This window comes from Achroia grisella, unplaced genomic scaffold (genome assembly GCF_030625045.1).
Source record: "Achroia grisella isolate CSIRO2021 unplaced genomic scaffold, CSIRO_AGI_Agris_v1 utg146, whole genome shotgun sequence".
NCBI lineage: Eukaryota > Metazoa > Arthropoda > Insecta > Lepidoptera > Pyralidae > Achroia > Achroia grisella.
The window spans coordinates 843,586-870,490 of NW_026712636.1; the positions used below are offsets into that span (position 1 = coordinate 843,586).

Genomic DNA, 26,905 nt, shown 5'->3' on the forward strand with positions numbered 1-26,905 from the left:
GTTGAATCATTTAATCATCTAGTCGATATTGTTTGAATATTGCGTACTTTTTCTTATTTTCTATTTTCGTTTTATTATATCAATTACTCTGAATGGAACACATAATTCGAAGTAGGAAAATGTAAGTAACAAAAGAATTTGGAACGCTGCCGGACGGTCGTGGCGCATAAAATACAGACTTCGCCAACTTCGGCGAGCTAGGTAGCCATTTTCCCGAGATGTTCTCACGCGACTCTCCCACACAAATCTCACTCGGTCGAATGCACAGCATCCGAATACTATTCCGATATTTGAGAGAATCTCGCAACATTGTTTTTGCATTAAAAAACGTTCTTTCTTTTTGTTAAATTTTCTATAGAAATTTGCACAAATTTTATTCATCTTCTATATAAAATTCTCGTGTCAAAATGTTAGTTACCATACTTCTCCGAAACGGACCGAAATTTTAAATGCATATCAGTAGGTTTGAGAATCGGCTACTATCTATTTTTTATACCTCTAAGTGATAAGGGTTGTTCACTTCTAAAATTTTTATTTTATTTTTGGATTTTCTTTTATAAAGAGTCTTTAAAAAAACATGCAACCCTCTAAATTTTCATCCCTCTATCACCAACCACTATTATTTAATAGCGATTATAATTAATATAGCAAAACAACGTTTGCGGGCTTCGCTAATTTATTAACACCATGCGTTAATTTCTACTAGGTAGTGCAAAGAATAATTGTTAGTATGTATGGAATAAAATGTAAATAAAACGTCAAATATATATTAAAAAAAAGAGTATAAAGAACAAAGAATCATGTTTTATACTTGACATTGGGTATTGTAAGTAGGCCTGCTTTTATATTGCACTTTGTGATATAATAATCTTTTGCACTTTTACCTAAATACTAATAATAATGTATTGGTCCCTATCATTTAACTTACTAAACACTTTAACATTTTAATTAAATTAAGTTCACTTACTTGTGTAACATGGTTTCAGTATTCTCGCTTCTCTATGAATAATTCATATTATGTACAGATGTAATTATAACATGTATATTATCTGTTATAGTACCCATATTATCCATCTAACATCAGAAATTTGAAAGTAGGTCTGTCTCTTTGTTTATTACCTTTTCATATATAATATATATTATCATGAATTTAGCGACAATGCAGCTTTTATAGACAGCCTGGGCGGTCTAGCGGTTTAACACACCGCTTTACCTCCGATAGTAACGAATTCAATTCCTTGCATGGCACAAACGTTTGTATTCATGAGTATGACTGATCAGTCTGGGTGTTTTCTATGTATGTATTTAAAAAAATATCTATGTACATATTTATAACAATCTAGTTATATACCCATAATACAAGGTCTGCTTAACTTGGGAGTACATGGCGCTGATAAACTTAAGTTTCAATCTAGGTTTCTGAAAAGCAGCGTACTTAATTCCAAATGTCTCCATCCATATAGGAATATGCATCTCTTACTTATTACATATCCATAACTACGAGTAGATATATGTATCTACGCACGGAAAAATCAGTACCTCCTACGAGTTATTTTAAATGAAACGCAATTTGTTTGCGACCCAAATCGACAAATACACGTGTTTATATACAATTATAAAAGTAATTACGCGGATAAGGAATATCAGAAAGGTCAAAAGTAGGTACCATGCATATTATATATTATGTAAAAGAACAGAAATAATCTGTACTTCACTTCCTGTTGAATTAATCTTATAGCAACCTTTAATTTCAATTAATGAATTAGGTACCGTATACACAAATTCGAGATTTCCTTACTGCGGTCACAGTCTGTTTCTTGTTATTTCAACAATTATGGATTTAGAGTAGTAGGATCTTTTTTACTGTTAATGTATTAATTCTTAATAAAGAATAAAGTCATAAAATATTTGTTGATCCTTCCTGTATTACCAAAATATTGCCTCATCTCTTCAACAAATTCATAGCCTGATCAATATTTGTATAAACAAAAAAAATATTTCTCCGTTCTCGTAGCTAACTGGTTAAAACGAGACATAATGACAAAGAACTTAATTTTATTTTTTGTTTGAATACATATATATAAATATATAATTATTGATGATGTAGATGATTCTTTGATTTGAACTATATTTTCATTTAATTCCATAACGGCAATTAAAATTCACTTTATTAATTAGAAATATTATTCTAACTCCTAGAATACTAAAATAATTAATTCAGGTAAATGTTGTTATTACAATTATAAACAACTATTTATTACTGACCTACTTTAATATTTGTGTCAAGGTTGCATTTATTTGCTTTATTAAACATTGTTTTCTTGTAAATAGGTAATCAGTATACTATTTATATAGAACACCGTTTTATGATTCATATCTCTGCACAAACTAATTTTGTAATAGTCTGCATTATAGTAAATGGATAAACAGCATAAAAAATTTATTTCGTTATTATATTTGGTTGAGAACTTTCATTATATCATCATAATAATAATAAAAAGAAATAATTTAAAATCATAAGGTAATTTATAAAAACCAATTTACGAGGAATTTAAACTCCAGCAGCACGGCAACTAATTGGGAAATTCTATAACAGCTTCACGTATGTACTTATATTATTTCAGAAATACAATCTCACAAAATTATGAGGTGCTGGGCGAAACTTGCACGAGATACTAATATCGAATACGTAAGCAAGATATTTTTTTTTTATTACTACATGATAATTTACGCATACTATATGAATATGTATGTAATTCAATAGTATTATTAATTTGCTAGAGATTAGACATGAAGTGAAAATGGTTATAAATATAAAACTTTTCACGGGAATTCATCGATAAAATAAGAGAAGATTAACACTAATATGGTATTTCTCGTATTTATCAAGAGGACGAGAGGCAACGTACAAAAGTTAATCTAATATCTAAATTCAATCTATAAAATAAAATAGACTGAAACTATCCATTTTAATATTAATAAAATAATTAGTGTTTCTGTCTGTTTTAACCGTCTGTTAGTTAGCTAAGATTTTAATGAAATTAGTACTAAAATTAATTTGTATTACAAGATGATACATAATTATAAATTTACGTTGCTTCTTAATGCTGTTATCTCTTATATACTCTATATCCCAACTTAATAGTAACAAAATAGGCACTAAAAATATATTAGAGTTTAATATAAATTGATATAAAATAAATATTACTAGTAATTACATTTAATATCAAAGTATCCTTAATAATTTTTGTTATCATTTTTACACTGACCGTACCGTCATAAAAGCGACCAATTCGCCGCAAGTTGTAGTCATATTCCACAGGACGTACGTGAACACGGTTTGTTCACAAAGCATAATCGTACGCAAAATTGATGGTGAACCCATAACAATAGACGCTCTCGATGCAACATCCTGCAAAATTAATAGTTATTATAATACATATGTGAAAGGTGCACGCAAAATTAACATAATGCACGCATTCATATTTTTGGTATTTGCCACAAAAATTTCATTAGCTCAAATAAGTGGTGAGTTTTGGTGGTTGAATGATAAAGTGGCCAAGTTAAAAGGAAAGGAAGCTCCACCACCCAAATTTGAAGATATAAGTGAATTTGATACTGATGAGTCAGATAAAATTGTATTCAAAGATAATTACGACGAAAGCTGGAAACCAATAATACCGACGATTGAAAATAAAAATATAACAAAAAATGAAAAGTGGAAAATAGATAATAATTTTAAGAATGAAAATACAATATTTTGGCCCAGTGATGATAAGTACAAGAAAAATCTCAAACTGAATACCACCATATTCACAGTTAGTAATGAATCAAAAAATAACGATGAGCTTAACTTTCACTTTCCTGAAGAAAAAAATGTATGGAAAAATGTGCTCGACAAAAAGAAAATGCCAATGGTTTCCATGCCAGAAAAGGCTAATAGAAACATATCTGATGACATACAATTCAATACAAACAATAAAATAGTACCGTACACGGAAAATATCTGCTCATATATGAAGAAAAATGAATGTTACCGCAAAAATGGACTCATTTATAAACGAACGTACGTATCCATATAATTATTCTAAAAAAAAGCGAGTAGATTATACTACTTTGTTATATTTTAACTTTATTTTTTTAATTAATGCATTGTACAAATAAATTATTATTTAATACAATCATTTTTCAGCCTAAATAAATCTGAAAACGACTTCCAATTGATCTGTTGTATATTGCCATTGAATCAAGGCCCATCAAAAATTATATTTCCCGACACAACTTCAAGACATAACAAACGAAATAAAAGATCTGCTAAAGACAGTGCAAATGAAGCATTAAACCAAAAAAACTTTTTATTACGACATAAATATACACAATTTACTAATATTAAAAAAAACAAACAGCAAAGAAAAATTCTCATAGATGATGATTACGAGGATCCGTATTGGAATATAAAGAACAGACGCCCAAAATATCCAAACACTTCAATGAAACCCGTAAACTTAAAAAATAATTGTCATAATGAGGATAACGTGGAAGATTATATTGTAGAATTACCAAAACCTGGACTTTTAGGGATATATCATGACGATGGACGTCCTTTTGGTTGGACTAATTATAATAATAGGCCATCTTATGAAGACTCTGTCGACGACTATGAATATGATGATGAGCCTGGTTATTCTAGTACTATAGATCCAAGACGAAGTAAGTATGACATTATTATTATTCAAAAAATTCTATATAATAAATGACTTCATTCTTTATTTCACCATTTCAGGTACTTCAGCGAGTATTCCCAAACGTGGAAAACCACTAAAAATTTCAACACCAAACGAACCCCAATATAACCCTGAAAGTCAAACTGTCAGTTACCAATCTAATCCCGATTTCCAAGTGTTACAAGGTTTCAAACTCCTAAATTTAGCCAGAAATAAAAACAAGTTTTACTCAAACAATCTGAAAAAAAGTACGACTGAGAGTTTCGTCGACAAAGTTAGCGAAGAATCGTTAATTATAGAGTCTAACACGGATAATGGCAATGCGGATTTTATACAGAGGCAAAAGTTCAAGAGTTGTGGAAAAGTGTTAATTACGCTTAACGATTTAAATGGTAAATAGTCAATATTAATACTTTTTATGTGAAACCAAAGTTCATGTAATATGTAACATTACTTACTATTTACTTATACAATGTAGTATTATAAATCTAAAAGAATGTCTGTCTGTCATGACTATAGGGATCATAACGAAAATTTACACATAGTCTATGACACGGCGCCTAACATGAATTATCTTTCATTCAAAAATAGTTTTTTTTTCTATTTTTTATCAATATTGCAGTTAATATTCTGTCCACAAAAAATTAATGACACAAAAAATATTAAAGTTGAGACATTTCTAAATATATCTAATATATTACCTAAAATAAAAAGTTATTTCGTGCATAAGTGGTCGAGTGTGTTGCAATATGAATTTCTGACTTAGATTTAATAAAAAAATTATAAGTGGTGAATCAGTAATAATTACAAAAAAAATCTCATACTCTTTTACAATTGACGGAAGTACATACATATGTAACATAACATTCATACACATAAAAATATAAAATTGAAATTGTCCTCTTTAAATCTGTTAACGATACGAATATCTAAATTTAGAATAAAATGGTATATGCATAAACGAAAATAGGTCGACTAAACAAACATATAATGCCCCACATGAATAATCATAGACATTTTGTCGTCTCTTTCCATTCTGATGATCATACACTCGATTTAATCTCATTTAACCCAGCAATCACGAGCTAGCGGGACGAACCTACCAACATGACATTTCTCGGTATAATTACACGTTTCGTTGTCATTTTCGAATTAATATACATATATTTAGCCACAGACTCGGTGATCTGGCGGTTTAGCACACCGCCGGTGGTCGCGGGTTTGATTTCTCACACAAACAAACACAAACATTTGTATTCCTGAGTATGATTATTTTTGTCAGTCTGGTATTTTTTTTGTGTATGATAATGGAATGATGCACCCGCCTGCGCTAATGGTTTACGCTGGTGGGGCACTAGTGGAGGATGATAGGATGAACACGAAGTCAGGTCAGTTAGCCCAGGTAAATTCAACGGGAATTTATCACGATGGTTTCCAAGGGGAACCATGTGGAGGTCAACCTGACATGGTACATTGCTAGCAATGGGATCATCAGTCCACATTACTAACAATCCCCTCCCCCTGGTCTGGGTATTTATATATTATGTACGCATAGTAAAAAAATGTATGGATCAATGGTCTAGTATCTATAACACAAGCTCTGCTTAACTTGGGACTCTGCTTAGATGACTACTATCAGAGTTATCTTTATTATATCAAATGTCACATATGTGTAAAAAAATAATTTATAAATTCAAAATATGATAACATGTCCTGAGTCACATCAATTGTCTATTTATGAGTGTCTACTTTAATTAATATTGATACAATAAAGTGATTATAAAATCTTTTAACAATGTTATAAAACGAACATACGATATGTCCAAGCAGTCTTTAGTGGTTTCTGATTCTTTTTTTGTATTGTTCTAGAACAACATATGGGAAACGCCGAGAATGGTTCACATCCTTGGCTCGCTTTGGTAGTTCTTACAAAGCAACGACAGGGAATTCTATGCTACGCTTCTATTATTCATCCTCGAGCTGCCATAACCTCAGCGGATTGTGTCTATAGGTACTCTATGATTTGTAACTTCAAAATTTTTTAGCAATCCAACTAATATTATTAATACGAAAGTAAGTTTATTTATTACTCAGTGAAGTCGCGTTTAGATAGCGTAAGATGTGGGCTATCTCAAGTCAATTTTTATGACGTAGAAGATGTCGCAGGCAATGCTAGTTTACATGTAAATAAAAATTGTTTTCTTAATATTATATAAAGAAAGAGAGAAAAATATGCATTTGGTGTTAAAACCATAGATTAATAATAATAAACAGCAAGTAGGTATAAGTAAATCAACTTCCTCAAGTTATGCTCTAGTTAACAAATAAGAATATTATAAATTCGAAAATGTCTGCATGTATTTCTATCAGTTGCCTTTGGATGACTTAACGTTTATACAGATCGTTAAGTTTTATGTCAAAATAGTTTGTATCACAAAGGACGTACTTCAAGAGATTAAATCTTTAAAAAGAGCAGATAATTAAACAAAACATTTATTTCATACAGAAACAATAATCATGAATATTCAAAATCACAATAATAATTCAAATAAAGCATTCAGCATTGAAACATTGAATCTGCACATTCGCATTATTTATTTTTCAAACAAAAAACTTCTGCTACTCGTACAATATGCGTGAGGGAAAAGGAACCTGAACGAAAAATACAGTAGTCATTGATACGGACCAGAGAATTGTAAAGGTAACAGTACCTACATACGAAATTCAGATTTCGTATGTAGGTACTGTTACCTTTACTAATTAGTATTAAGTAGGTAATTAGTAGGTACAAAGAGATAGAATTTATTTATGTAATTAGAATTACAATCACCACCTGACGGTAAGTGGTCGCTGTTCATGTAATTGACAACGATGTCGCCGATTATATGAATAGCAATACGGACATCACGTTATCATGTGAAGTCCGCGACACCACTCTTGGGTTGCCATTCCGGTAGACTAAGATGTCAAGCCTCTCAAAAAGGGGCAATGGAATTTAGGATTGAAGGTTTCACTGCATCATCTTACCCTTCAACCATAATAATTTTATTAGTGAAATATATGGTACACTCATATTTGTTTATTATCTATGTATATATTATTTTTAAATGTAAATAGGTTTACCTACATTAATTTTGATATGATTAATTCTTTGACATATTTTTGCAGAAGAAAATCTGGGGATATTACTATAGTTACAGGAGTATGGGACTTAAAAGACAGATCACGTGCGCAAAATCGAGTCACTACTTCAATTATACATCCCCAATATAAACCTGATGATTTAAACCACAATATTGCATTAATGGTACGTACTGTTAATCACCAATCCCCATTTAACAGGAACGGTTACTAAGATAGACTTTATCGTCTGGTAACTATATCTCTGGTCTGGTCCCACCTGGTCTTACTTACTTCAGCCGCCAAGGAGCTGCTTTGTAAGATGTTTCGGTTGAGGAGCGAGATAAGGCAGTGTAATTACAGGATACTAAGTCATAACATCTTGGTCCTTAAGATGGTTACATAATTCCGCTAACATCCCAAAGATCTGTGATACTGTTACTGTATATATACGAGGGTTGCTACTTTTCATTAGGCGAGCTATCAATTTACAAAAAAAGTTGTTATAACTAGACCGAACACAATCACCCTGATCAGGCTGAAGGAATCATACACAGCATTATAATAGATCACGTCATGTGTAGCTTATGGTATCCTCTATTACTCTAATATCCGTATTAAATAGGAGTGGCATATATAGAAAAAATAATAAATCATACAAAATATACCATTTATAAAAAAAAAATTACTATATTTCAGCATTGGACGCAACCTTTGCGTTTAAATACCAATGTGCAGCCGGCTTGTCTCGGAGACTCACGCTCTGACCATGACTGTAAAATATTCGGATGGGGCGGATTTGATCAAGGTAAGTCATAAATTAATAGATAAATACACATGGAAATATCACGCCATCTAGTTGCATATTTGGTAGAGTTTGAACTATAAGTATCTATTTAACAACTATAAATACACATAATATAAAAAACAACCAATACTGTTAATCGTCATATTAACATAATTATATATAATATTAGGTATATATTAAAATGTTTTAATGAACTTGAATCGAACCCACTCTCATCTAAAGAACAACCACAAGAACGCGCCATAAACTGCTGCACCAACAAGGCCTTAAGAAAAAGCCAGTTAGTCAAATCAGTAATCAGGTATAAAAGTTCGCGTTTACATTAGATTGTTCTTCTAGGAGGCCGTATAGCATCTAGGAGGCCGTTAATGTTAATTTTTGTATGTAGGATCAAGGTAATAAAGTTAAAGCTGAGCAGCGTGAGAATTTTCATAGCACCATATAGTCTCAAACTATGTAATATTATCTTAACCGTGCAAACTACGCAGGCTTTGTTTTATTGTTACTAAATAATTGAAAGAGTGTTACTGTACCTAGCATGCCTAGAAACACCTACAAACAATTATATTCATGAATACAAATGTTTGTATCATACGAGGAATCGAACCCGTAAAGATTGGACGTAAGCTTGTTTTATTATACAACCAGCTGTTCCCTCGACTTCGTCTGCTTGGAATTTAACTATATTTTTATAAAATAAAAGATTTTTTTCTAAAACAAAAGTGGCCTAAGTTACTCCTTATTACATCAGCTACCTGACAAAAAAGTCCCGTCAAAATCGGTCCAGCCATTTCAGAGATGCATATATTCATATGCATGTAGTCAAAAATGGTTATTTCAATATTACAAACAGACACTCCAATTTTATTTATATGTATAGACTAGCTGTTCCCGTGTCTTCGTCCGCGTGAAATTTTATTTTATTTTTCTAAAATAAAAGTAGCCTAAGTTACTCTTTATTATATCAGCTACCTGCCAAAAAAAGTCCCGACTAAATCGGTCCAGCCATTTCAGAGATTAGCCGGAACAAACAGACCGACAGACAGACAGACAAAAATTATAAAAAAATGTTCTTTTGGTGTATGTACCGTATTTATATTCATATACATGTAGTAAAAAACGGTTATTTCAATATTACAAACAGACACTCTAATTTTATTTATCTATATACGATATAATTGATAAACCTTTATATTCCATTAGCAATTCGTACCCTCTCACGTTGGCAACGGGCTTCCATTTTGAGGCCACAAGAATGCCGTGCGCGATTTTCGTCCGATAAAGCAAGATTGAATCTTTCAAACGAGGTCTTTTGTGCTTCTGTACAAGCACGAGGTACTGTGGTAAGTTCTTATTTTTTTTATTCTGTGCATTGTGTATAAATACATGCATACATACACAAGTGCGTACAAGCGTGAATTCGGTTATGCGTATGTGTGAGGGCTTGAGCGAGTATGCATGTTTTTGTGTGTGATATCTCAAATACTGATTTTTAATATACAGGTTCAAAAACAATGTCAGTCCCTTAATAATTAAAAAAAAAGGAATTCAAAGGGAATTTATTTAACTGAAATGTAATGTGTATGTAGGTAATAATGATTATATTGTTGGTCAATTATCCACAGTAGTAGATAATTGACTATTAATTTTTTATCTAATTAATAACACGAAACGTCAGTAACGTATAAAGTTGTTTTTATCAATGTTAATTGCTTTTTATTCGTCAGACAGGAATTGGCGGTCCGTTGATATGCAATATGGAAGGACGTTACACTATCGTAGGCGTGGCAGTGTGGCGAGACACTGTGCTTATAATGTTGCCTGTCTACGAGTGGGCGATACGGACATTAGAATCCCTGTTCGGCTGAAAATAGACTAGTTGTTAAGATTAAACCGTTTGATCGATCAGTAAAATGGTAAACCAATTTTAAATATAGCTAGCTATATTGGAGGGAGATTGTCGGTAATGGTTACTAGTGACCATATTATTAGCATTTTTTATAGCATAGAGAAAATACGCGCTTGCTCACATGATGGTAAATGATTGCCGCTGCAACACCAAAGAAATTGCAAGCGCGTTGCCTGCCTTTTAGGAAGGAGAATTAGCTCTTTACATGAAGGTTTCTATAACGTGTCTGTTCGGAAATACAGCAAAAATTCCACAATGTGGTGGTGAGTGGCAAAATTTAGGCAATGTAGGGAACATTGGCTAACCACGCGCTTTTCGGTCAGGTCGACCACCATTCGTCCAAGGTTCTTCTGTACTTCCATTTCCTCCTGGAAACCATCATGATTGATTCCTTCTGAACTGGCCCAGCTTATATACATTTATATGTTGACTCTTCGTGAACTGGTGCTCCAATAGTTATGTAGTTTTGATACCATAAATATATTTTATATAGACAAATAATAACTCTAAAACACTAATAAAACTATTTTAACTCTTAAACTATTCCGTAATTTTTATTTCCACCTCGTTTTTTAAGTAGAAATTGATAAAATCATATACTGGATTAAATGGATACGTAGGTTTTAATTTTTACTGCGGGATAAGGCTTGTATTTACTATTAGTTAAATAAAAAATAACAAACATTTTATAATTATAGTTTTATTTTTTATAGTTTATATTTACGCATGTACTTATCAATCCACAACATAATAAATTTAATAATACACTATCACTTTTTTATAACGCGGCTCTGCTAATTTGGTTATAGGAACTAAACACTTAACCTATTCTCAAATATAACGGGAATGTGGAGATCCTATAACACTTGATAAATTTATGCACATAATTTTCAACATAGTCTCTACATGTAGTAGGTTGTAACAATTGTACTTATTGCATACGTTATATAAACGAGATATTTACTATGATAAAGAACTCCCAATATTACGACGCACCAGTCATCTCCAGTTGACTTGTGACCAGGACGTTTATAACAGCATCGAAATATCGAGAGCTTTAACAATATCATGATAAATATCACGTTTATATAACATATACGTCTGTATACAACTGTAAAAAAATAAAATACTTGTACTCATCATGCACATAGATTTATATACCATCTTTGGTGTTTAACATTAATTAAAGAAGAGATAGTTGAGGTACATACTGTTTATCTACAATAATAAAACATATAAAAATGAGCAAGCACTATAAAATCTAACGTAACATAACAAGTCTTACGATTTACAGCCAAAATAACGTCAACTTTTTTGGTTTAAAAACGCGTTCCGATGTCGTATATGGGTCAGCACGGATTTTCGCTCAAAAGCCATCTAAATTGTAACATTGGGTTCAGCAAGTTGTGTGCCTAAAAATATTAATGAGACAACGTAACAATAGTTGTAAAATTATTTACTAGAAAGCAAAGGATTTAAAATGTGAAGAATTGGTAAAATATAGCGAGCGAACAGCAACATGTCAATGTGCTTGGATTACATGTAATACAAGTGTGTGACTATGTGAGTATATGTGCGTTTGTTCTTGTGTTTAGAATGTGGAGTCTATATTAAGCTTTATTAATTTCGGTATTTAACTATCTATTTATATAACGGAACAATAGCGTTTTCATGAAATGACGTTAAAACATAACTATAATACTGCTAGCGTGAATGTAGCTTCCCGAGCGAAATTTTATGCAACCCTGTCTCTAAATATGAAATACGTCATGCATTCTAACTAAACATAATGATTCATTACATAATAATACTCTGAGCGCGTTTATAAACAGTATCAACATAAAGTTACGAACTAACATATAAGCATCGCAGTCGTCATATTTTATAAAACAAAACAAAACTTAAAATACAATTTCTTTCACATAAATTTCGTTTGTGACTAATAGATAAATGACTGGCAATGCAATGAAATTTTATATATATTAAAAGTAATTTACGATCTCGGCGTAAGAGTGCACATACAACTACACATTTAAATTAGACTCTAATGACATATACATAAAGTCATAAACAAAACAATAATAAAGTATACTTTACGAACCAGCCGAAAGTATTAATGTACTTCTTATTTAACATTTACGTTTGATTCCTTCCAAATGACATATTTAGAATTATTTAAACGACATCTAAAATTATCCACTAAATTTAAATTTCAGTATTAGTACCAGACTATGAGTAACCACAAAAGACTATTTATTATATATAGACCTGTTCGTAGATTTAAATATAGAAATGCCGAGAACGTAGATTGACGTGGTTGATAAAACAATAAATATAAAATACTATAGGTTATGACAAGATCACTGTTAACATCACAAGACTGCCGCTCACGCGATCACCAGGGGCTCGTCGTCGGAGAAGCCCTGAATAGGAGGTACGTCGTCGTCATCTGAAAGTACAAATGAAGTATTAACACAACGGACTTTAATACAAAAAGGGGTTAACTACAATCATAACGCGTGTGGGAAGTCCGACTCCCCAATAAGTAGTTTTTGGTGTTCGCTTAATAGAATCAGGAGCGGGTGTTGCTCAGTACCGGTACAAGTGAAACTTTATAAATTCCTACAAGGATTGTCAAGGTTTGTTGAACTTGAACAGGAAATTCCCAGTGCCGTACCGTGAAATGCCTGCAGCGGCCGTTGTAGCGCGGTACGTACCGTGGTCGCCGAGCGTGGCCTGCCCGCGGCGGCTGTCGTAGCGCGGTACGTACCGTGGTCGCCGAGCGTGGCCTGCCCGCGGCGGCTGTCGTAGCGCGGTACGTACCGTGGTCGCCGAGCGTGGCCTGCCCGCGGCGGCTGTCGTAGCGCGGTACGTACCGTGGTCGCCGAGCGTGGCCTGCCCGCGGCGGCTGTCGTAGCGCGGTACGTACCGTGGTCGCCGAGCGTGGCCTGCCCGCGGCGGCTGTCGTAGCGCGGCGTGCGCGGCGTGTGCGCGGCGGCGGCGCGGTACCGTCGTCGCGCGACGAGCCCGAGCGCGACGAGCGCCAGCGCGCCGCCCGCCGCCGCCGCCCACCACGCAGCGCTCATGGCACTCGACTCCGTGCTCTCCACGCCTATTACATTACAATATACACTTTATATATATAGGTAAGGTCATACACAAATTACGTCACACCAATGAAAGTCAATTTTAAGATATTTTTTTACAAAATGTTTACTGTAACTCCTCCAATACATTGTTAAAAATGTCACGTTTGGAAGAATTACTGCTGTTATATAATATAATATTAACCCATATTGTAACGTTATGGAATGCAAATGACTATATAAATACAATAGACAAATTTTGACCATCCTCGACCCTTTAAAATTTGACCTAATTTATGAACGCCTCTTATTAAGTAGTAAATGAAATATGAAACTATTTTATTATTAAAAACGACACAATACTGACCCTCCACGGCTAGTGTGCGCACTTCGCTGAGATCACTCTGTCGGCCGTCGGGGGCGACGGCGCGCACCGCTACATACAGCGGTCCATTGCTGGGCGCGCGTACTATCAACGGCGACTTCTCAGTGAACACTGACGTCATATCCTCGCTCACCTGACCCAGGTCGTCGGGTATCTCTTTCTCTGACAGTATTACTTGGTATCTGGGACTGGAAGTTAATAGTAAATATACATAAATCAATCTTTATTTATATTGGCATGGAAAACAAAAATTTAATGTAAAAATATTTTAATTTTTAAGGTCTACATTAAAATAAACAAGTATATTCATGATTGCTATCGGTCTAAATATTTTCTACATCTTTACAACAAAAACTATCAGTTCTCCTCAGCTCAGCTTGGTAGGTTGATAAATTCATATTTAATTCAAATAACGACCCACCCAATTGGACTATTATATAAACGGCTCTTCTATATCAAGTCAGTCGTATGGCCATAATGGTAGACTTACGTATCTGCGAGCGGCGCGTCATCCTTCCAGCTGACCATGAGGTTCCCGTCGGAGAGCAGCGCGAGCACGGCGCGGGGCGCCGCGATGGCGCCGCAGCGGACTCGGGTGCACGCCGCCCGCGACCACGTGCTGCCCTCGCCCGCCTGGCACCATATCATTTTACAATACTCCAAATACCAAATCCAGCCCCGAATACCAAAGAGCTCGAGCTCGAGGCCCGAACCCTGCGGTCCGTAAGGACCTAAGCAAAGGCCTTTATCGCGCGCCGCATCACACGCAACTCCCAGGGAGTGCTGACTTCTTAAGGAGGGGTGAAATTTAGTCGTTCTTCCATGCGACGACGTGACCCCACTCTATCCTTTTCCCTTTCTTCCTCTCCCATCTCCTCTTCTTTTCAACCTTCCCTCTCGCCCCGCGTTAGCATAATACTAATGTCCCTACTTTGGGCTTAAACCCCCACAGGTGTGCTGAGATGCGGGCCGAGAGGGACCCAAGTAGCTTACGGTCCCTGTTTGATTTATACGGGGTATCGATCGAAGGAGTTTATCATATAATTAGTAATTTCACTGTCATATCACGCCCTACATCCAGAACGTAATTTACGATGTAAGCAGCTAGCGCATAGAACGCAAATTGCAATGTAAACGGTTTGCGCTTACATAGCAATTTGAGTTCTGGATGGTAGAATAGACCAAAGAGTTATGTGAGATATGAGAGGTAATTTAATTACATAGTGTACTTACTGTCACGCAGATATTGTATTTGCCGCCAACAGCGACATTTTCAAACACATGACGTACATTGATTTCACTCTTCGGCTTCAACTCATAATAGCTTGTTTTGTCCAGCGCCTCGTCTTTTATTTCCAACTGAACATAAAAATTAACAGCAATTAATATTTATATTTTTGTTCCTATTTATATATTGCGAATATTTGTGGGTTTTAATACTCATTATATTTAATATATAACACGTGTTATGCCTTTTGTGTTCATATTATGTTGGACATGATTTCCGTTAAATCACACAAAATTTTGTGAGGATGAGGATGTATATTTGTTACTCGTTCAGACAAAAACTACTTATGGGACTTTAATGAAACATTACTGTAATATAACTTATACATCAGAATAACAGGCATTACATTTCACACGGGAGAAGCCGCGAGCACATCTAGTTTTACATATAAATGAAAACTGTTATTTAAAATACTTACCCTATACGCCACCGGTCCCCGAAGAACGTCACAATTCGCGTACCAGTAGATTTCTAGTTGTGATGTTTGTTTATTGTAGACAGCATGGAGATTCTTTACTGGTGCTCTGAATTGGTAAATGAACAAACAAATTATTTTAAATCGAGGGTTTATGGTTTACAGACCTCAAGGCCATAACATCTCAGTTTCTATGAAGATTTACTAGTTCACTAACTATCAAATCTTACACACTTAGTCACAAACCATAAATTACGTAACACTAATTTCAGTATTTTTACCCCCATCCCCACCTCCAACACAGTCACAGCTGGTCAGTTGAACACTTGTGTTTACAGGATTTCGTATTTTAATATGAAGGTTAAAATATGATGTCACTAAATCTGAAACTCTTCCTAGAAGGCAGCGGAGTTAGAGAGGTTGTAGATTTCATAACTCTTATACAAAGTTTAAAAAGTCGATCATTTAAAAAGTCATGCACTCACTGGACCGCGGCTTTCATAGTCCACCCAGTTTCATAACCAATTCTGATTGCGGATTTACAAAAAACAAAACAAATCAATACTTACTTCGGATTGCCTCTGGTAATGATTTCAATAAATTTAGACAATGGTCCACCAACTAGACCGACTGCAAAAATGTAGCTTTCACACGGGCTCAATCCCTCCACAGTCGCCGAAAGATTTGTCGTTACTATTTGTGTATCTGTAAAAAAAGAAATACAATAACTACTATATAGACAATTTTTAACCTCTTATGCAGGTCTTTCTCCTTTTTATACCACTATTATGAGAATAATTATATATTTATAGTGTATTCAGCACTAGCGTAATCTCGCAGCGTTATCCGCGTATGACATAGCCTATGTATAATATGATAATATGAATATTTGCGTGTAAAACACTTTTATTGTATTGTTATGACGTTACAAATAAACAATTTTTTTTTTATTTTCTTGGACAATTCACACGTCATCTTGCAGAGCTTGTGTTATGTGTACTAGATAATTGATACAATTAAATATATATATAATACACATAGAAAGCACCCAGACCGATGCAAATAAACATATTCATAAATACAACACTTTGTACAGTACGAGGAATCGATCCCGTCACGGGTTCGATTCCTCAAGCAAAGCGGTACGTTAAACCGCTAGATCATCGAGGTCGTTATATAAAAAATATAAAAAACTATATAATTATTAATTTTATATATAAATATAATAACATACCGTTACTAACTCCTGGCGTTAATCGTTGCATCGCCTTAATATAATGTAATTCGTATTGTACAGTCTGGTTCTTATATCTGTCACCGAGCGGCGCCGACCACGACAACTGTACAGAAGTGCCTACATCTTTCAGCAGGATTGCAGTCAAGTTCAGTGTCTCGTCGGGCATTCCAGCAGTATGCAGAGGTATCGTGAATGGATCTCCGTAGACGTTGTTTTTGTACGCCCTTATGTCAATGAATAGATCCACACCAGGGGGTAGATTCTTTACTGTAAATTAAAAAATATTTATATGTATAGTACAATATTATAACTAGCCGATCCAGACATTGACCTGCCCAGAGACAAAGCAACGCCAAGTACCGAGTTCAACTGTGTTTTTATATCACATTTTCACATAACACCCGTCATATCCCTTATGCATTGCTATATTGTGTATTTGCATGGGTATACAGATTAAAATTGAAAACGGGATAACTTTAATAAGATAATGTTTTCTACGTACTACTTTTATGTCAAAAAAATATTTTTTTCTGCTTTACTTCACCTTTTAACTGAAACATATATTACAAGGCCAGTTGCGTGGTGGCTGAAATAATAAATGAATCTCGGGTCTTCTCCATCGTTTTATGAAGGCATTGGCACTTTTTTATCAAGGCGTTTACATTTATCTCTGGACGGTAGGGAAAAGAAATAAAATTATAATGTAAAACTTGACGTTGATAAGCGGTTAAAATGTCCTACATGAATAATGATTTTTAAATTTGAATTTGAATTTGAGTGTCCGCCATTGAAGATTGGACTTTTTTCCTTTACGAGTAAGTATATATTAGCGTGTAGGAGTAGCGGCGCGCGTAGTTGGCGGGCAGGCGCAGCTGCAGCAGGTAGCCGTCGACGCCGCGGATGCGGTGCCAGCGCAGCTCCACGCCCACGTGGGCACGTGGACAGTACATCAGGTGTGGGATAGTTACTGGTGGCGTGGTCGTCCTGCGTGCGCAGCGGGCGGCGGCGCGCGTAGTTGGCGGGCAGGCGCAGCTGCAGCAGGTAGCCGTCGACGCCGCGGATGCGGTGCCAGCGCAGCTCCACGCCCACGTGGGCACGTGGACAGTACATCAGGTGTGGGATAGTTACTGGTGGCGTGGTCGTCCTGCGTGCGCAGCGGGCGGCGGCGCGCGTAGTTGGCGGGCAGGCGCAGCTGCAGCAGGTAGCCGTCGACGCCGCGGATGCGGTGCCAGCGCAGCTCCACGCCCACGTGGGCACGTGGACAGTACATCAGGTGTGGGATAGTTACTGGTGGCGTGGTCGTCCTGCGTGCGCAGCGGGCGGCGGCGCGCGTAGTTGGCGGGCAGGCGCAGCTGCAGCAGGTAGCCGTCGACGCCGCGGATGCGGTGCCAGCGCAGCTCCGCCTCGTGCGCCGTCGGCCGCGCCACGCTCACGTTGGCGAGCGAGTCCACGTCGCCGGGCTCCTCGAACGTTATGTTCATCAGCGTCGACGACGCCGACGACGACGCGCCGTTCGTCGCCGTCACCTAGTACCGATCATAAATTATTTTAGCAAATCGATCTAGGTTGTCTTTCAATTTCGCACACCACGAGTATGATTGTTTGTATTCTAGGTCTTGATGTTTTCAATGTATTTTATGTATTTACAAAAAATATATGCTAAACCGCTAGACCCCTGAAGCCGTAAAATATGTTAAACATACACTATTTGATAATGCTATTTATTAAAAGACTGAAACAGATTAAAAGAAGTAACAATAAATATGCCAGTTAAGTTTTTGCCAGTTTTTCTTAACTGAAATAGCTGACCGAACTGGGTGAAAACTGTTTGACTTGCAAATGAAACCAATAATATCCTAGATTAGTATTTAATTTTTACTTTAACACATACATTATAAGGAAAACATTAATATGCAAAGTTAACTTACCCAGAAGGTATAAGTAATATTTGGTCTGAAGTAGCCCCTTATATTAATGGACAGTTGGTCGGCCGGTATATCGTGTTGTATAGGAGGTAGTGGCGGTGCGTAGTACAGCGAGTAGCGCTGTATGCGGCCACGTGGCTCAAGCGGTGCATCCCAGCGTACGTTAACCCGACTGCCCACTAACTGACTCACTGACACACGTCCCGGAGGTGATGGTACTGCACACGGAAATATAAACCTTATCTATACATACACAACACTTAATTTACATTGGAGAGGTAGTGGTATAATCAACTATCGATCACCAATTAAGGACTATATGTGCGCCCCAGCGTACGTTAACGAGACTCCCCACTATCAGGCTCACTTATTCGCGTCCCGGGGTGATGGTATTATACATGGAGATATGAACCTTATATTGATAAGACTTATTTTACATTGAAGTGCCAATGTCATTCTCGATAACTAATTAAAGACTGTGCATCCAGAGTATGTTAAAGCCTTCCATACATAACTTAAGTACTCCTAGTAAACTATGTACAAAATTGTACTTTTTAATCTATTTTATATTATTTATTGTATATTAGTTTAAGTAAAGATATCTCACCTCCTTCACCAGTAGTCATGTTCACGAACTTGAGCGATGCATATGTTGTATTAGATTTGCTGTCTTGGATGTAGAATGTGACGTTGTAATTCGTGTATGGCTCCAAATTTGTGAACCTTTAAAACAATAACAATATTATCAATCATAATGTGAACATTGGTTTAACTTCTTATAGTACATTTATATTTGATTAGAATTTAAATAAGTTTATTCATAAACATTCGGAATATAGATTCAGTCAAGAATAAGCAAGAAACTTGCCTGTTGCTCTTTTAAAAGCATGTTATATACCTTTTAAGTTTTAAGTGCAGATGACTTTTGCTTTGCAAAAATATATTATATTTTAAACATACCTATATATGCTATCGTTTGTCCAAGTCATATTATGCCAAATACCGTCTTCGACTTTAGATATTGAAGGTAAGAAGCTGTATTTAACTAGTTTCTGCTGGGCCATCCAACACGATATCAGGAAACTGGTGGAGTTTATTGTCGACTGGTCCACGCCAAGACTTAGGAACTGAAATATTTTATTTAATTAAAATTATACTTTTAACGAAATAGACAAAATAGAAGACAAAAGTTAAAGGAGGAATCCTTACTAATTAATAACGAGCATTTAAATTATATATCGCACAAATACTACAAACACAATTATTCAGACTACAAAGTTGGCGATGATCAACCTCGTGCTTATACAAACCGAAACTCGAAAGATTAATAGGCAGGCGCGCATCGATCTTACTGCCGACTAACAATTAAATATCTACTCCATGTCCCTTGTTCAGTTTCTGAGGCAGTGAACATCACAGCAATGGCTAAATTAGTGCCGGGCAGCAGTCCAGCCGGAAGTCGTAGACGCTACTGCCGCACGTACCTGGTACGCGGGTGGAGGGCGGCCGGCGGGGCAGTCGAGCTCGTCGCTACCGTCGCGGCAGTCAGCGCGGCCGTCGCACAGTGCCGCGCGCCCCACACACGTAGCGCCGCCGTCGCAAGCCTGCGTGTCGCTCGGACAGCTCGTTGGAGGTTTCTAAACATATTCATAAAAATTATAGAAGCGTATAGTCCTGGATACCACTAATGAAACTCGTACTCTGTGATTAAGATATATAAATTATAAATTGTTCTGAAAGACAGTAGATATTAATTAAATTTGAATGGTGACATTATAAGTAAAGCCGGTAAGTATTTCTGCCGACGATCGCCAATAGCAGCACCGCCAACTTAGCCCGTGGTAGCGGTGCGTTGGATGCATAGATAAAAGTGAACACATATTTAGCTATAATTGATAAGGGGAATTTCTTTTGGCGACGTGATTAACTTAAATATTGATTATGTACCTACACTTGTAATATTTCTATCAACACTCGGGACAGATTCTAGTATAAATGTACAATAAATAGGTATTTATTGTACATTTATAAGTAAACAATTATTTCACCGGTATACTCACTAACTAGACACTACAAAAAAAATGTAATGTAGCGACACCTCATCAAATCATTTTTTAAAATAAATAAATAACGCTACGGCGATGCACCTCATCCCTCCTAACCTCTGCGCTACAATTATAAGACCAAATAGTTTACTAAACATTAAGAAAATCTTAAAGTATATTATAAGGTCCAGCTGGTCGCACATGTGACCGCCCACTGAAGTGTACGTACCGAGACGGGCCCGCAGTGCAGCTCGTCGCTGCCATCTGCACAGTGAAGCACGCCGTCGCACAGCTGCTCGTCTCGTACGCAACCTCGTCCGTCGCCGCAGGGCGCCGCGTCGGCCGCGCAGGCCGCGCCCCCCGCGCCGCCCGCACCCCCCGCACCCCCCGTGCGCCGCTCGCAGCTGGCCGGCTGCTCGTCCGCGCCGTCAGCGCAGTCCGCGACCGAGTCGCACACCCACGACAGCGGTATGCACACGCCTGGTACCAAATCAAATTCGATTTTATGATATGCGGGCGACAGTTGATTTTTTTATTGTAACTGGAATAGTAAGTAAGTAGACGTCCCAACCGATAGTGGGTATTGGCACCTGCACATTAATATTCACATCACGTCTTCGTGTCACACCCTTATGAGTCGCCATTCCGAAGAACTAATGTAGGGCAACATTAGTTTAGTTTAGCCATTTTAATTATTCACTTATATAGCTTTCGTTATTAATCAGTCTTTATGTCTGAGAGAAATTGTTGTCAATTATATTAATAAATGAATATTCATAAATTAATAACTAAATAGCAATCATACGCATAAACTGCACTGACCTGGCGAACAAGTGAACTGGTTCTTTCCGCATTTTATCGAGGGATGTTGATCAGATGGTATTACAGTCGTGTCCGTAGACCCACAGCCAATCTCATCGGAGAAATCATTGCAGTCATCTACACCGTCGCACCTCCACCAATATGGGAGACAGTTGCCGTTGCTGCATCTGAACATCCAGTCCAGACACGAACTGTTCGATGCGAAGTCCACTTTATCAGTAGTCGGACGCGGTATGAGCTTCGAATGTTGGGTGCCTGTGCAGTTTTTCTCATCGGATGCTTCTGTATCGCTACAGTCGTTCTCACCATCGCATAGCTATTATAACAAATAATAATAATTAGAGATTTTAAAAATTCTGATTAACTCCCTGTACAGGGTTGGAGGTGGGGGCGTCGAGATTCCGGCTTCACTGGCGACTACACTCAGGTCACTAAAACTGATTACTTGATAAATAATAAATAAATATCTCAGGACCATTCACACAGCGACATCTAGACCCAAATTTGGCTACCTAAAGCTTGTGTTATGGGTACTAGACAACTGATACAAATACATAGATATATTTGTTTTCGTAAATATATACATATTATATATAGAAAATACCCAGACCGTTACAAACAATCATACTCATGAATACAAATGTTTGTACCGTGCGAGGAATCGAACCCGCGACGATCGGTGATGAAGCGGTGTGATAAACCGCTACACCACCTTTTCTTATAACTATGCAAAAATGAGGTCGTATTTAGATATCCCATCAAAAACATAAATGTGAAATGATAGCCGAGTTTAATATTATGATATATGGCTTGATTGTTGACTTCTACGACAAAAGAGATGAGATCTAAATGGGTGCCAAGTTCAATGGTCTGTCCTGAAATGTATTTATAACAATATAAAATATCATTTCTTCTTATAAATTAGGATAATATACTGTAGCCTAAGGTCTAACTTGGCCAGTTCTCATATACCAATTATTACTTTCGATTGCTAGTTACTATTAATATTAAAATAGGAACCGACAAGTAACATGTTTAGAACTTGCGAAGGCTACAGTATATTTCGTATATGAAAACTAGCCAAGTTAGACCTTAGGCTACAGTATATTATCCTAAGTTATAAGAAGAAATGATATTTTATATTGTTATAAATACATTTCAGGACAGACCATTGAACTTGGCACCCATTTAGATCTCATCTCTTTTGTCGTAGAAGTCAACAATCAAGCCATATATCATAATATTAAACTCGGCTATCATTTCACATTTATGTTTTTGATGGGATATCATTACTTTTTGTACATAAATTATACGAGGTACTTATTTATGACTAAATTAATACCAAATTATTTTTGATAAATTACTGTATTTTCGTATATTTACGGGGTATAATTGTCTTTTTTTTGTGTTATTTTCTATATTTTCTTGTAACTTTTAAATGTTCAAGTGCAATGCCAATTCAGTATCAGGAATTTTTGGGCAAATCGGGGCGGTATAACGTCCACAGATGGTTGTACTCTACAATAGAGCTCTCGTGACTTGGATCAAAATTGTTAAGACGTACTCCATCTAAGGTTTTAACTCTGAAGAGTCCAACGTAAACCTGCCCTTTATTAAATATAGAGGAGGCAATGTTGAGAAGAGGACTGGCAAAACTAAGGCCTTGTGATTTGTGGATAGTAATAGCATATGTTAAGCAAATACGGAATTGTTCTCTATCAACATATACATTATTTAATATCTGAAACTTCGTATTGACACGTTATAATTCGTAAAGACGATTATGTAACAAATTGACTGTTATCTATTGAATTCTCAAGAAAACAATTTGTTACCAAAAGTTCTCATTCTCGAGTTAACTGTACATTCCTACTTATAACTATACTAAAATTGTTATTAATTTTTGGTTTAAACTATTGTCTATACCATACGTATTTACTAAAATAATGTAATAATAATATAATCACAAATATATAAGTATAATTTAAGAAAGCTATAAATTTCGTAGCATAAATCGCAACCTTATAGGTTAGATATCCAGAAACAAAACATTGAGTTTTATCGCACCGCTCCCACACGGCGCCACCGCGGCGCCCTATACCGAAATGCCTATTATTTAATAATTATTTATAAAAATAATGATTTTACACTATCGATGTGCGCTAAATATTGAAACAATAATTAATACCAAATCTCAGTTAATAACATAATAAATACGAAATTCGACTATACTCCTAGTTATAAGTACGAGTATATTTTAGACAGAATCTAAATTATAGCAACTAGTGTTTACCGCTCAATGCAATATTTGAAGTTTGCTAGTTATCGACACTGATGTGAAGGGGTCAACGTAAATTGGTAATGATCGACGTTTTCATACAATATTACTTTCGGTCCAGTACAAGATGAGATTTTTCGCCAGGGATCAATGTCAATTGGTGGCTATCGACGTTTTCATAGAATTTTAGTATTCGTCCAGTATAAGTTGAAATAGAATCAATTAAAGTGAAAAATTGTAGTAAAATGATAACAATTTACCAGTTTCAGATTTTTTCCTTTATATTCACCTAATTACCTATCTGCATACCAAATTTGAACTTCCTAGGTCATCTGGAAGTGGGTTATAATTTTGATCTATAGTTGATCAGTGATAAAAATGACGATTTTTGGACATTAATATCTAAATAACCGTTTGAGATATGTTTATGAAATTTGGAACACATATTTATCTCGCAAGTCTCAATATATGAACCAAATTTGACAGGTTTGTGTGAAAGAGTTTTTGAGTTATGAGGGGGTCAAAAGTGGCTCCAAATGGTTCGTGTAAATATACACACGGTGCTGCAAGCCAGTTTACTTGAAACTCGGCTTGACACGCTGCCGCGTGTCTAGATAAATGAATAAAAGTGCGATATTCACCCAGGAGCGGAAGATGCACTTCCCGCTGGGGCAGCGGTACATGTAGGGCGCGCAGGAGGCGTTGCGGCACGAGTCGGGCAGCTCGTCCTCCCCGCCGGGGCAGTCCCGCTCGCCGTCGCACGCCCACGCCGACGGGATGCACAGCCCGCTGCTGCGCGCGCACCGGAACGCGTCCGCAGCGCACTCCGCGCCTCCGGACTCGATGCGCTTCACTTGCACCGCCTGCCCGGACGATATTGTTTTTTTTTTCATAGCACACTATCTATGCCTTCGGCTGCGTGGAATAGCCGACGAATCACGAAGTCCCCTAATGGGTTAATTTAATAAGGAATGCAAGGTAATACTTGCATTCCTTATTAAATTAACACAATTTAGGGGATTTTTTTTTACAAATTAACATTCAATGTCATATATATTTATATTTAATCAAGTCTAAGAAATAAGTCTCAAGTCACAATTATTTTTTATACAAGCAAATGTATTATTATATTTACCCGATTTAAAATATTCTTTGACCTAAAGTTCATTATCAGTAACGAACTTATTACAATACACCACGCAATCGAAGTTTAAAGCTGGTCATAAATAATTATACACACTTACCGTACAGTTACGTTCATCAGATCCATCTTTACAGTCATTATCTCCATCGCACACCCATCTCTTCTCAATGCACATGCCGTTTGCGCATTGGAACTGGTTTTCTGTACAGTTGTGGTGATCGCAATCTATAAAAATAACAGATTCATTTAAAGAAATTCTATATAAACGATGGATGTTTGTATAGGAGCAGTAACCTAATGGTTTACAACTTAGTACCAACGATCGTAGGTTTAACAGCCTGAAAAACGCATTGAAAAATCATATTTCTCGCATAGGGACCAGCATTTTTGAAGTTATATACGTATATTATGCATGATGATGATGATGCAGACCGCATGCCCACCGGTGGGCATGCGGTCTTTAACGTGTTAAATCTGAGTGAAACTAAAAATATTTGTGTGTCAATTTATAAGTTAAACTGCACCCGTGTCATGTTATATTCAAATATCCAGCGAATTTAAATTCATCAACGATTAATAAGACCTCTGACTATACCATCAGTGAATCTATGCATATAATAGACGGCGTCAGTGGTCTAGTGGTTTAGCACACCGCCTTACTTCCGATAGTCGCGGGTTCGATTCCTCGCACGGCACAAACATTTATATATATGATTTTTTTTATCGGTCTAGGTGTTTTCTATGTACAATATGTAAGTATTTACAAAAAAAAATAGTATATCTATGTATTTGTACCACTTATCTAGTACCCATAACACAAGCTTTAGCTAGCTTAACTTGGGTCTAGATGGCGTTGTGTTAATTGTCCTGAGATTATTATTATTATTATCTATTCATATAAATAAAATTGGAGTGTCTGTGAAATAACTGTTTTTTACTACATGCATAAATACGGTACATACACCAAAATATCATTTTTTTATTATAGTAATTAAACCCTAAACAATGGATGTCTTCAAGTTGGTACATGGTACTATCAGAAAAAGTTTAAAGGAAGGTAGTAATATTTATACAGTTTTGTTTAAGTCCGCTACAAAATCAATCCAATCAGTTTACAATAAACATAGGTAGTATATGCAATTACAAAGTAGCGTGCTCAGCTAGTTAACAAACATATTGTACCTTTTTCATCGCTCATATCTTTGCAATCGAAATCGCCGTCACACTTCCAATGCGGCAGATAACATCGTGTGTCATCGCATGCTATCATCGGCGGCGTGCACATACAGCCGTTCTCATCCGACATGTCACCGCAATCGTTATGTCCATCGCAACGCCAACTGCCTTCTATACACGCCCCATTCTTGCATGTAAATTGGTCCTACGGATATAAATACAGTTTAAAATAATGTTATCTGATGGAACAAAGATTGAGTGCGTAGTGGTTTTCATGTTGATTGTCGCATGCCTAATCCTTATTAATGTGCATTTACTTAGAACTTTTACATATAAGAACACAACGCAAATTTCTTGCTTCTTCTCCTTGTAATGAGTCTGTGTCCCAAATGAGTGGTAAATAAAAAAATATGACTAATCAAAAGTGCTTATATTAAGTTTATTTGAATAAAGATAATTTCTATGTTATACTTGCATTTTTCATTCTAACTACATTTCGACTGAGATGTAACTGGAAAGGCGAATAAACTTACAGACTACCTG

At 36.1% G+C, this 26,905-nt stretch overlaps 2 protein-coding genes across 2 annotated transcripts in view; one reads left to right on the forward strand and one right to left on the reverse strand.

Annotated features, from left to right (window-relative positions):
- The first annotated feature begins 3,470 nt into the window (after positions 1 to 3,470).
- LOC131855527 (uncharacterized) lies at positions 3,471 to 10,540 on the forward strand. Its single transcript, XM_059206802.1, has 8 exons — positions 3,471 to 4,066; positions 4,193 to 4,710; positions 4,784 to 5,116; positions 6,594 to 6,735; positions 7,893 to 8,031; positions 8,544 to 8,652; positions 9,856 to 9,995; positions 10,380 to 10,540. The coding sequence occupies exons 1-8, from the start codon at positions 3,471 to 3,473 to the stop codon at positions 10,518 to 10,520; spliced, it is 2,118 nt and encodes a 705-aa protein (XP_059062785.1). The 3' UTR covers positions 10,521 to 10,540.
- Positions 10,541 to 12,205: 1,665 nt separating this feature from the next.
- LOC131855529 (sortilin-related receptor-like) overlaps positions 12,206 to 26,905 on the reverse strand; it is a 42,913-nt gene continuing 28,213 nt past the window's right edge. The window contains exons 10-28 of the mRNA XM_059206803.1: positions 26,369 to 26,567; positions 25,287 to 25,411; positions 24,684 to 24,905; positions 21,765 to 22,080; positions 21,172 to 21,422; positions 20,382 to 20,534; positions 19,858 to 20,024; positions 19,505 to 19,620; positions 18,901 to 19,115; positions 18,230 to 18,498; positions 17,941 to 18,164; positions 16,970 to 17,239; positions 16,305 to 16,440; positions 15,739 to 15,844; positions 15,266 to 15,391; positions 14,523 to 14,665; positions 14,015 to 14,220; positions 13,491 to 13,673; positions 12,206 to 13,010 (exon numbers count right to left, since the gene is read on the reverse strand). Of these exons, the coding sequence (XP_059062786.1) occupies positions 12,949 to 13,010; positions 13,491 to 13,673; positions 14,015 to 14,220; positions 14,523 to 14,665; positions 15,266 to 15,391; positions 15,739 to 15,844; positions 16,305 to 16,440; positions 16,970 to 17,239; positions 17,941 to 18,164; positions 18,230 to 18,498; positions 18,901 to 19,115; positions 19,505 to 19,620; positions 19,858 to 20,024; positions 20,382 to 20,534; positions 21,172 to 21,422; positions 21,765 to 22,080; positions 24,684 to 24,905; positions 25,287 to 25,411; positions 26,369 to 26,567 (3,489 nt within the window). The 3' untranslated portion in view covers positions 12,206 to 12,948. The remainder of the gene's footprint in view (positions 13,011 to 13,490; positions 13,674 to 14,014; positions 14,221 to 14,522; positions 14,666 to 15,265; positions 15,392 to 15,738; positions 15,845 to 16,304; positions 16,441 to 16,969; positions 17,240 to 17,940; positions 18,165 to 18,229; positions 18,499 to 18,900; positions 19,116 to 19,504; positions 19,621 to 19,857; positions 20,025 to 20,381; positions 20,535 to 21,171; positions 21,423 to 21,764; positions 22,081 to 24,683; positions 24,906 to 25,286; positions 25,412 to 26,368; positions 26,568 to 26,905) is intronic.

Coding starts and splice junctions, on each gene's coding strand:
- LOC131855527 (XM_059206802.1), top strand. CDS start 3,471: ATGCACGCATTCATATTTTTGGTATTTGCCACAAAAATTTCATTAGCT. Junction 6,736..7,892: donor TCAGCGGATTGTGTCTATAG/GTACTCTATGAT, acceptor ATATTTTTGCAG/AAGAAAATCTGGGGATATTA. Junction 8,653..9,855: donor ATGGGGCGGATTTGATCAAG/GTAAGTCATAAA, acceptor ATATTCCATTAG/CAATTCGTACCCTCTCACGT.